General features: G+C 48.4%; 1 protein-coding gene across 1 annotated transcript; it reads right to left on the reverse strand.

Moving 5' to 3' along the window:
• Nucleotides 1-4,570: 4,570 nt before the first annotated feature.
• LOC308240021 (claudin-34-like) lies at nucleotides 4,571-5,215 on the reverse strand (the record flags this gene model as incomplete). Its single annotated transcript, XM_080652918.1, has 1 exon — nucleotides 4,571-5,215. One exon carries the CDS (start codon nucleotides 5,213-5,215, stop codon nucleotides 4,571-4,573), a length of 645 nt encoding a protein of 214 aa, XP_080509044.1.
• Between the last annotated feature and the right edge of the window lie 6,393 nt (nucleotides 5,216-11,608).

Here is an 11,608-nt window from a genome sequence, read left to right on the forward strand (position 1 = left end):
AATGGGCTGGTTCCCAACGGACACGGAGCCGGAGCCCGGGAGAGACTGCGTCCCTCTTAGAACCTGGAACGGGTCAAGGGAGGCCTCAGGTGAACACAATTTGGCTTTAAGATTGAACAAGTAGGTCTTGGTGGTTGAGTGTTGACCTGTGAAACAAGAGGTCAGGGTTCGATTCCCGGTCAGGGCACATGCCTGGGTTGCAGGCTCCATCCCCAGTAGGGGGTGTGCAGGGGCAGCCAACCTGTGATTCTCCATCACCATTGATGTTTTTTCTCCCCTCTCCCTTCCTCTCTGAAATCAATGACAATATATTTTTTAAAAAGAGTTGAAGTCCTTCTACAACGGAAATGTCCTTGTTGAGGTCTCAGAGCAGATAGGCACTGTGATTCCTCAGTCTTAAGTAGACAGCCTGGAGGAAGGGGAAGGTGAGGGGAGAAAGTGTGACGTGATGCGAGCCAGGGCCAGGCCACGGGGCAGCCTCCCTGAGCGGGCCTTGGCCCAGGACAGTGGGGGGAAGCTGACCTGGGTCCTCTGGGGCGCCTCTGTTCTGTTCCACTTGCAGAGGTCCCATCCCCACGCCCCTCTCCTCCACCTTAAATACGGCCATCACCCGACTCTGCTCCCACTTGCACCTGCTGGTGTCCAGAAGGCACGCTGTGCCCCAGGCGGGGCCTCTACTCGGCCTCCCTCCGCGAGTGCTGTCACTAGGCACCCCTCCCTGCCTGGAGCCCCCAGCAAAGGGCCCGGCACTGCCCCACGCTGGCCCTGAACCCAAAGGCCACATGGCAGCCTCTGGCTCCTGGGCACCGTGGGAGGATTCCCGGGAGGAGGAGGAGGAGGAGAGAAATGCCACCGCCCTCAGGCGCCCTCGCTGTGCTGCACCCGCGGGAAATGCGCGGGACACCTTCTCCTGCCTGATTCCTGTGAAACAAGAATCCAGTGAGGCCCTTACACAGTCATTCCCAAAGAGCCCTGGACAGGGGCTTGGAACTCTCTTCCCCGCTTCCCAGAGCAGACCCGCCCTGGTGGCCGCCTCACCTTCTGCGTATCAACCCTCATGACCTGTCCCCTTGCTCTCTGGTGACACTGAGGGCGAAGAGGGGACAACAGACCTCTTGCCACAGCCCAGCGGTTCCGTCATTCCCACGCATTACCAGCAGGAGGCAGGCGCGCCGCCCTCAGCAGGATATCAGGTTCCAGAAACCAGTCCTCATCAGAAGCATGTCTCCCAGGAGCTTCTTTGTTCAAACAACCAGAGGTTTGACTCTCTAAAGAACACACACCCTGGCTCAGTGGATAGAACATCGCCCCACGGAGTGAAGGGTCCCGGGTTTGACTCTGGTCAAGGGCATGTACCTTGGTTGCAGGCTCAATCCCCAGTAGGAGGCGATCAGGAGACAGCTGATCGTGTTTCTCTCTCACAGATGTTTCTAGCTCTCTAGCCCTCTCCCTTCCTCTCTGTAAAATCCATGAAAATATATATATTTATAATGAGACCGACTACAGGTGTTTACCTGGGAACCACTTCCCAGCCATTCCAGACCTGCATGGAGAGTGGGTAAGACTCCGCCCAAGGCCAGCCCTGACCATCCATGGGATGCAGAGGCTCCTTTCAAACCCGTGGGAAGGGAGCGTGGTCTCTCACTCAGTGCAGAGGCTGTGACTTCCTCCCAGATCTAAGGACAGTGTGCACATCATGGCAGGCAGCGAAGGGACATTTCCTAAAGAATGCTTCTACCACTTCACACTAGCTCCCTCACAGGGAAGAGGGAAGAATCCGTTGCCCACAGATCGGATTCAAAGCCGAGAGGCAAAGGATCCATTGACCATTCTAGGTCAGAGGCACTGTTTTCGGAACACATATTTGAATAGCTCATAGACTTTTGCCCTAGGGTAAATTTTTTTAAACACTGTGCTCTTAGAGACTTAAATTCTCTCTTTATTATTTATAGAATCTTTATTTTTTTTGTTTAAAGTGTTACATATAGTAGTATATATATCTCCTTTTTTCCCCCCATTGACCTTCCCCCAGCATCCCCTACCTCCTGTCACATGCCCTCATCCCACCCCCCCCCGACTGGTGGAGTTATGGTCAATTTGCATATTCAGAATGGCAATCATCAACAAATCAACAAATGACAAGGGCTTGTGAGGATGTGGAGAAGGGGAACCCTCGTGCACTGCTGGTGGGAATGTAGACTGGTGCAGCCACTGTGGTGAACGGTATGGAGTTTCCTCAAAAAACTAAAAATAAAACTGCCATTTGACCCAGTAATCCCACTTCTTAAATACTCTTTGAGAAGAAGCTCACTTCAGCCTAGCCCGTGTGGCTCAGTGGTTTAGCATCCACCTAGGAACTAGGAGGTCATGGTTTGATTCCTGACTGGGGGCTTGAAACCCAGAGGGGATATGTAAGATGCAGCCAATCCATGATTGTCTCTCATCATTGATGTTTCAATCTCTCTCTCCCTCTCCCTTCTGTTCTGTCATCAATGAAAATATTTTTTAAAAGAAATAGAGCTCCCCTCTCTTAACAAAAATAAAGACTTAAGAGGCAGAGTGGACATCTTATGCAAAAATGAAGAAATAAAAGTGTAGAATTACTTTTTTTTAATTTTTTTTTAAATATATTTTATTGATTTTTTAAAGACAGGAAAGGAGAGGGATAGAGAGTTAGAAACATCGATGAGAGAGAAACATCGATCAGCTGCCTCCTGCACACCTCCTACTGGGGTTGTGCCCGCAACCAAGGTACATGCCCTTGACCGGAATCGAACCCGGGACCTTTCAGTCCGCAGGCTGACGCTCTATCCACTGAGCCAAACCAGTCTCGGCAGAATTACTTTTGAAGCATTTAAAATTCTGGTATTTATTAGATGTTCATAAGAAACTAGAGGCCCGATGCACGAAATTCATGCAAGAGTAGGCCTTCCTTCCCCTGACTGCCAGCACTGACTCCTCTGGCTCCCGGACCCAGGCTTCCTCCTGGTCGCAGGCAGGCACCCAGACTTTCCTCCAGCCACAGAACGCACCTGGGACCTGGGCTTCCCTCGCATCCCCTGCTTCGTCCGGAAGAATGTCTGGGCTAATTAGCATATTAAGCTTTTATTAGTATAGATAGTTGTTATGTTTAAAGGTGTACTATGGTTATGCAAGGAAATGTCCTATTTTTTAGAGAATAATTTTGAAATGCATAGGGATAAAGCAATGTGATGTCTGAGGTTTGCGTTCAAGTTCTTCGGAGAAAGCAAAGTAGAGGAAGAGAAGGGAAGGAAGTGAGAGAAAGCGAATATGGCAAAATCTCGGTAACTGCTGAGTCCGGTAATAGTAGGGGGCTTCCTCCCGCTCTTCTGCTTTTGCACAGGTGGGAAATTGCATGTGGTGGAGAGGTGTTAGGGCCATGCCATGGAAGGTCAGGTCAGTTGTTTTTAGTGGAAGTTTGAGAGGGAGCTGTGAGAATCCCAGCAACTCTCATTTCCACACAGTAGGAGTATAGCATTGATTATCCTACATAATAAAGAGGGAATATGCAAATTGACCATATCTCCACCACAAAGAAGGCGGCACCCATAGCGGAGGCAGGGTTTACGTAACACAAGATGGCTGCGCCCACAGCATAGGCCAAGTTTTCATAAAGAGCCTTAAGGAACAATCAGCAAGACCTGAGGCTGCGCCCCCATGGGGCTTGACAGGGGACCTCAGGCCGCGCCCCCCACCCTGGAACCAAGCCTGGGGACCTCAGGCTGCATCCACCACCTCCCAGGGCTTGAAGGGGGACCCTCAGGCCACATCCCCATCTGGCGGAGCTTGACAAGGGACCTCAGGCCATGCCTACGGCCTGGCCCAGACTGGGAGACCTCAAGCCACACACCCGCCCGGGCCAGGGCTGGGGGACCTCAGGCCATGCCTCCCACCTGGCAGGACTTGACGGAAGACCTCAGGACGCGCCTCGCCGTGGCCCATGCTGGGGAACCTCAGGCCATGTCCTAAACCCGGCGCTGGGCCAGGAGACCTGATGCTGCGCTCCCCCATCCGGCAGGGCTTGACAAAGGTGGGACCAGCCAGGTCTGGATCTAGACCAATGGGAGGGCGGGCTGGCTGGGTCTGGGTCTCCCAAAATTTTGAGGCGCATGTGGGTGGGCGGCGACTTGACTCTGGGTTTTGTGGTGTGCCCCAGACTCTGACAGGAGGAATATTTTCCTATACATTTTACTAATTTTTTTTAATCTCTGATATTTGTATTGTAGAGAAAGGGCAAATAGCAATATTAAAATATTTCCTCTAATTAATCCCATTTTAATGGGCATGAATTTCATGCCCAGGACACAAGTTTAATCAATAATAAGTAAAATCCAGATTCAGTAAGACAGGTGCAATGTGGTTTCTTTAGAATTTTTTTAATGAAAGTTCCTTAACCAATCGATGAGCCCAATTTGCACAGAGCAGGATATGGTCACTTGCTGCTCAAGATGACCTTTGCCATGGTCATGAATCTTTGGACCTATATCATAGATACTTCACCCCCATAAACTGCTCATCGTGGATTTGCAAAGCTATGCAACCAGGAATTTCACACTTGCGAGACTTCGGGGTACACTTGGTTGTCGGGGGACAGCTGGAAAGAGATGGTAAGTAGCCCACTCAACAGCATCAGGGATGCAGCCAGGACCGCCAGGGGCACGGTGCTGCCGATCTTCTGCCGGTCCGGCCTGAAGGGGATGTGGAAGGATGGCGGGAAGGCTATGCCCTCTTCATCCATCACAGCCTGGTTGTTGGAGATCACGACAATGAAGATCAATGTGCCAGCTATGATGCTCAGGACTCTGGAAGCGAAGAACAGATTGCCGGTGGTGTCCTTCTGAAGCTGTCCCGCGTACACTCTGCGCAGGCCCATGACCATGAGCCCTTTCCCCAGGAGCCCGAGGAGGATGGCGGCCAGCAGCAGGTGCTGAGCGATGCGGATATCCAGCGGCAGGTAGGTGTCACTGTAGGTGTAGCGGTGACACGCTATGGGTCGGCTCTGCAGGCTGTTGGGCTGGTAAGTGCAGACCTTCCACATCCCTATGCAGGCCATCCCCCAGGGTGGGGCGGGGCCGCTCTCTATGTACCATACTCGCCAATTGGCCAGGCCCGTGCAAACCATGGTAAGGATCCATCCCAGGATGTTGAGCACTAAACTCGCTGCCTGGCAATTGGCCTTGTCGAAAAAGGCCATGGTTCTGTATCCAGGGGATCTGCAAACCAATAGAGTGCGTCATGAGGATGGGACCCACGGCCTGGTACCTCTCCCCGGGGTGAGTGGCACTATACCGGAGAGGTAAATGCCATATTCCAGAATGGAGACACTTGACCCACATGCTCTGCTGGCGAAGGGTCCTTGGGCAAGATTTACTGAAAGCCTTAAAGTATACAGACATTCACCCTGCAGGACAGGTAAGGGGTTAGAGCGTCTTCCCAACCGGCCCAGGTTGCAGAGCTCAATACCCAATCAGGGCACATACAAGTATCAACCAATGAATGCATCAGTCAGTGGAACACCACATCGATGTTTCTCTCTCTCTCCCTCTCTCTCTCTCTCTAAAGTCAATCAAAATATGTACAAACTTTCAAACAGGCAGTTCCACTTCTGGACATTTGTTGAAAGACACAATTTAGATTGGCTACAGCTGAGCAGGCGTGGTTGAGCGTCGACCTAAGAACCAGGAGGTCAGGATTCGATTCCTGATCAGGGTATGCCTCTGCTGTATGCCTGATCCCAAGTGTGGGGCATGCAGGAGGCAACCAATCCATGATTATCTCTCATCACTGATGTTTCTCTCTTCCTCTCACTCTAAAATCAAGAAAATATATTTTTACAAGACAGATCTTATATAAAAGGTAGGAAGGAAGGAAAGATGGAATGAAGGAAGGACAGATGGAAGGAACAAAGGAAGGAAGGATGGACGGATGGAAGGAAGGACGGAAGGAGTGATGGATGGGAGGAAGTTAGGAAGGAATAAAGGAACGAAGGAAGGGAGGATGGAAGAAAAGATGGAAAAAAGAAAGGAATGATGGATGAAGTGATGGAAGGAAGGAATGATGAATAGAAGAAAGAAAGGAAGGATGCAAGGATGGAAAGAATGAAGGAAGATAAAGAATGGAAAGAAGGAAGAATGGAAGGATGGATGGTAGGAAGGAAGGAAAGAAGAAAAGAAAGATAGAAGGAAAGACGATATGAAGGAAGGAAGGAAGGAAGGAAGGAAGGAAGGAAGGAAGGTTGAAAGGCAAGAAGAGAGTGAAGAAGTTAGAAAGGAATGAAGGAGAGAATGTAGGAAGGAAAGGAGAAAAGAAAGGAAGGAAGGTGAGCAGTTAGGAAGTAAGGAAAAAGGGAAGAAGGAAGGAAGATAGGAAGTAAGGATGGATAGATGGCAGAAAGGATGGAAAGATGGAAGGAAGAAAGGAAGAAAGGAAGGAAGGAAGGAAGGAAGGAAGGAAGGAAGGAAGGAAGGAAGGAAGGAAGGAAGAAATGGTGGATGGAAGAAAGGAAGGAAGAAAAGAAGGAAGGAAGAATGCATAGGTTGCAGGAAGGAAGGAAGGAAGGAAGGAAGGAAATAAGAAACAATGCAAGAAAAAAAGGAAGGAGAGAAGGTAGGAAGATGTAATGATGGAAGGAAAGAAGAATTGAAGGATGGATGGAAGGAAGGAAAGAGAACAGAAAGATGGAAGAAAAGACAAAATGAAGGAGAGAAGGAAGGAAGGAAGGAGAGCAGATGGGATGGAAAGAAGGAAGGAAGGCAGGAAGGGGGCTAGGGTTCATCTCTCCTGTAAGACCACTGATGACAGTTAACCTATTCACAGAGCAAATAAAAGGATTAAATAAAGTGAACTCCACCACCACCCCAAGAAATCTCAGGTCTTTCCTAACCAGGGAGAAAATAAAGCCCAATCTTTACCCAAACAATACGAAAAGGCAGAGGAGGACGTCTCAGAGGTACAAACGGTAGTCCCTGCCAAGCAGTAACAGAAATAAGGAAACCTCACATTCTCATGTTTCCATGGCTCCCAGGCTGGTCTGCAGGCCTGTGACAGTTAGACTTCTTAAAGGGCCAGGGTCAGGGAGCAGGTCTTCAAGAGGTGAAGCATTGGCCTGGCTGGTTTGGCTCCGTGGATAGAGTGTTGGCCTGGGGACTGAAAGTCCCGATTACTATTCTACTCAAGGGCACATGCCTGGGTTGTGAGCTGGATCCCCAGTGTGGGGCATGCAGAAGGCAGCCAATCCATGATTCTTTGTCATCATTCATGTTTCTCTCTCTTCCTTTATCTCTAAAATTAAGAAAAAAGATATTTTTTTAAAGACAAATCTTATATAAAAGAAATGAAGGCAGGAAGGAAGGAAAAAAGAAAGGAAGCAGTGATGGAGGGGAGGAAGGAAAAAAGGAAGAAAGGAAGGATAGATGGTAGGAAGGAAGAAACAAAGGCATGAAGGGAGGAATGATGAATGAATCGATTGATGGAAGGAAGGAAGGAAGGAAGGAAGGAAGGAAGGAAGGAAGGAAGGAAGGAAGGAAGAATAATAGGAAAGGAAAAAGCCAAAGCTAAAACTGTAAATGCCTTAAGGTTAAGGCTAATCATAGCCAGTTGCAAGCAGCCAACTAGTCTTTATACTATAGTCCACCAATGCTTTCCTTATTAATGCATTTTGTCTGTAACAATCTGCCCCTGTGCTTCTGACAGTGAAGGGCTTCTAACCACCTCCAATTTGGTGCTACCCGATTCCAGTTGATTTTTCTCATATGAACTCTTGGGAGGTTTTTTTTTAACTTCTTTATTGATTAAAGTAATACATATGTGTCCTTATTCCCCCATTACCCCCCACCTCCCATTCATGTGCTTGTTTTTGTTGAAAAAGAGCAACTTAACCCACCGACATGGACCAGTGGTTGAGCGTGGACCTATGAATCAGGAGGTCAGGGTTCGATTCCCGGTCAGGGCACATGCCCGGGTTGCGGGCTCGATCCCCAGTGTGGGGCGTGCAGGAGGCAGCGGACCCATGATTGTCTCTCATCATTGATGTTTCTCTCTCTCTTTCCCTCTCCCTTCCTCTCTGAAGTCAATACAAATATATTTCTAAAAAATTAAAAATATCAGAAAGACCAACTTTCTCTGGAGCTTTTCTGACACCGTCCCTCCTAGAGGTGGAAGCACCTGCCTGCTCTCCAGGACACCAGCTTCATCAGAGCACACAGCAGGCTCGCCTTTCCTGAAATGTGTGCTCTTGGAGGCCAGGGGTCATGTGTGTTCTTCTGTGTGTGTCCAGCATCCAGCACACGGAGGCTCAATAACCATGTGATGAAGGCATGGCGGACAAGGAGAAGTGGCTGAGGAATGTGGATAGCAAGCCCTTACCCAGCACTTATGTTATGCCAGGCTCTCCGCAGAAGCATGTGCACTGAGCCGACAGGCTTCTTCTAAACACAGGCCTGGGAACAGAAACTGGCCCTGCCCGTGGGGCTCGGTTGGTTGGTGTCGGCCTGTGCACTGAAGGGTCTTGGGATTGCTTCTCGGTCGGGGCACATGTCCAGGTTGTGGGCTCCATCCCGGTTGGGGTGCATGAGGGGAGCAGGTGATCGATATGTCTCTTTTGCATCAGTGTTTCTCTCTCCCTCCCTCCCTCTCTTCCTCACTGACTTTAAAAAATAATAATAACATTGGTGTGCTTATATGCATGCACACAATTCCTTTGGTTGATCTATTTCCCTCCCTCCCCCACACTCCCAAGCCTTCCCGCTGTTATTTGATAGTCTGTTCGGTGCTTTACTATCTCTGTATCAATCTTTTGGTTCATCAGGTTATAATATTCTTTATTTTCCATAAATGAGTGAGATCATGTGGTATTTTTCTTTCATTGCCTGGCTTATTTCTCTTAATATAATACTCTCCAGGGCCATCCATGCTGCTGCAAATGGTAAGAATTCCTTATTTTTTATAGCAGCATAGTATTCCATTGTGTAGATGTACCATGGTTTTCTAATCCACTCATCTGCTGATGGGCATTTAGGCTGTTTCCAAATCTAAGCTATGGTGAATTGTGCTGCTATGAACGTAGGGGTGCATATATTCTTTCTGATTGGTGTTTTTAATTTCTTGTGATATATTCCTAGAAATGGGATTACTGGGTCAAATGGGAGTTCCATTTTTAGTTTTTTGAGGAAACTCCATACTGTTCTCCACAGTGGCTGCACCAGTCTGCATTCCCACCAGCAGTGCACGAGGGTTCCTTTTTCTCTGCAACATCGCCAGCACTTGTCGTTTGGTGATTTGTTGATGATTGCCATTCTGACAGGTGGAAGAAAGACACTGGGCAAAGGCTTTGCTCAAGGACATAGGAAGGGGTGGAAATGGAGATAAACAAAGAAAGCATGTGAAGTCTTGCTCTGAAAGGTTAGTCTGAAGAGGAAATCTCCATTCACCAGCCAGAAAAAGAAAAAGGCTAATATTTCAGTTATGTTTTAGCTATAACATGCAATGACTTGTGCCCCAGAACGCTCCCTGTCATGTATGGGGAACCCCACCATGAAGATCTCAACCCTGAGAAACCACAGCCTGAAGAGGAATTATGGTTCCAGTTCTGGCTTCTCCACTGTATGATGTGGCTGTCTTCCCCCAGCCTGTCCCTCCTGCAGTAGCCCTTCTTCTGGCCAATGGACCTATCACTCACCCAACTCATTATGTCCAAACATCTGTACGTCTCCCAAGATTCCTCCCTCTCCCACTACCCATCCAATGGGTCACTGAGTTTGATGGATCGTGTCTGGTTTCACAGTTTTCATAAGTTTGCCTAACCTTGCATCCCCGCAGCAAAGCAACGTCCTGAATATAGTGCTCATGGCTACTTTAGGGGCTGAGATTTGACAAAGCTCATGAGAGACGAAGGAGCAGAATATAGTGATGATAATGATGATGATGATGATAACAACGACGAGAAACAACTATGTGCCAGGAATCATTCTAAGGACTTTTCAGTATATTATCACTTAATCTTCCCAGCAATCCTCTGAGTTGCATATGAATATCCCACTCAACCGACAGATGAGGAGATTGAGATGAGTGGGCACAAACATTTGCATACACACACACACACACACACACACACACACACACACACACTACATAAAATATGGAAGCAAACGACCGAGCTTGGAATACAGTTTCTACCACCCGCTGCCTATGTGTACCTCTTATTTTTTTTAAATTAAATTGATTGGGGTGACATTGGTAGACTTGATCATATAGGTTTCAGGTGTGGGTTCCTATGAGATAAGATCTGCATATTGCACTGTGAGCCCACCACCCAAAGTCAAATCTTCTGTCACCTCATATTAGGACCCCCTTCACATCCATCCCCTTACTGCATGCCCCCTATGGGGGATCGAGCCCACAACCTGGGCATGTGCCCTGATCGGGAATCGAACCATGACCTCCTGGTTCTTAGGCAGACGCTCAGCCACTGAGCCACGCCAGCTGGGCCCCTTGAAAATTCTTACACTAAACTTCAATGAAGCTTGAAAGAGTTCTTGGCCTTTAGAGACATACATTATTACTTAGGTCAAATTTTTTTAAGGATTTGATACTTAGGACCTTGTATGAAACCAATTTCTTTCCATTTCTCTGGATTCTGGCTGGAAAGAGACTTCCAATATGGCTCTGGCAGCTGACCTGACTGCAGTGACCAAGACTGAAGTGACTGTGGCACTCAGCTCATGCACTGTTGTCATGGAAACAGGCGCATCCATCCCGTGCTAGCGCAACTTTGATCTGTCCCAGGTGCAGAGAGCAGAGGTCACACTGCACCATTAACACGAAGACATCTGAACCCTCTTTAGGCGTTTCCCAGCCCTTTTCAAAGCTTGTAAAACCTGTTGGGATGTGAACAAGGAAACTCAGAAAGCAGCAGGAACTGGAACCCGGGTGGGATGGACTTGTGCTGATGTGCCACCTTGGGCAAGCCCCTGAAAGCCCCCCCTCGATCCCCGGGCCTTGGTTTTCTTGATTTTCAGTGGAGATAATAATCGTGAATTGAAGGACTGTCTAGGGCAGTGGTCGGCAAACTCATTAGTCAGCAGAGCCAAATATCAACAGTACAATGATTGAAATTTCTTTTGAGAGCCAAATTTTTTAAACTTAAACTATATAGATAGGTACACTGTTATTAACTTAATTAGGGAACTCCTAAGCTGGCCTTTGCTAAAAAACGTCCTCAATCTGATTGAGGTACGCTCAAGGGGCCAAAGAGCCCCATGTGGCTCGAGAGCCACGGTTTGCAGACCACTGGTCTACGGGATTGGAGAAAATGGGGAAGAAAAAGCCCGGCACATCGCCACTTCATAAGTAGCTGCTATTAGTGATCACTGGGTTCTGTTGCACGGAGTAAGCCTTAGCTTCCAGCATTGTGTCTTGGCTAAGAAGGCTGAGAACCAAAAGTTATTTTGGACCTTGTCACTAGGGACCAATCCAACGCCGATGCTTTCCCTCAAACTTGCCAAGGGATGTCAATATCACCTGCACCGTCTTCACAGGCACCCACTGCCCCTGGCTAAGTACCGTGTGGGAGGGAGGTTAAGGAGCCATG

This window comes from Plecotus auritus, assembly GCF_963455305.1.
Source record: "Plecotus auritus genome assembly, chromosome: X".
NCBI classification, from domain to species: domain Eukaryota; kingdom Metazoa; phylum Chordata; class Mammalia; order Chiroptera; family Vespertilionidae; genus Plecotus; species Plecotus auritus.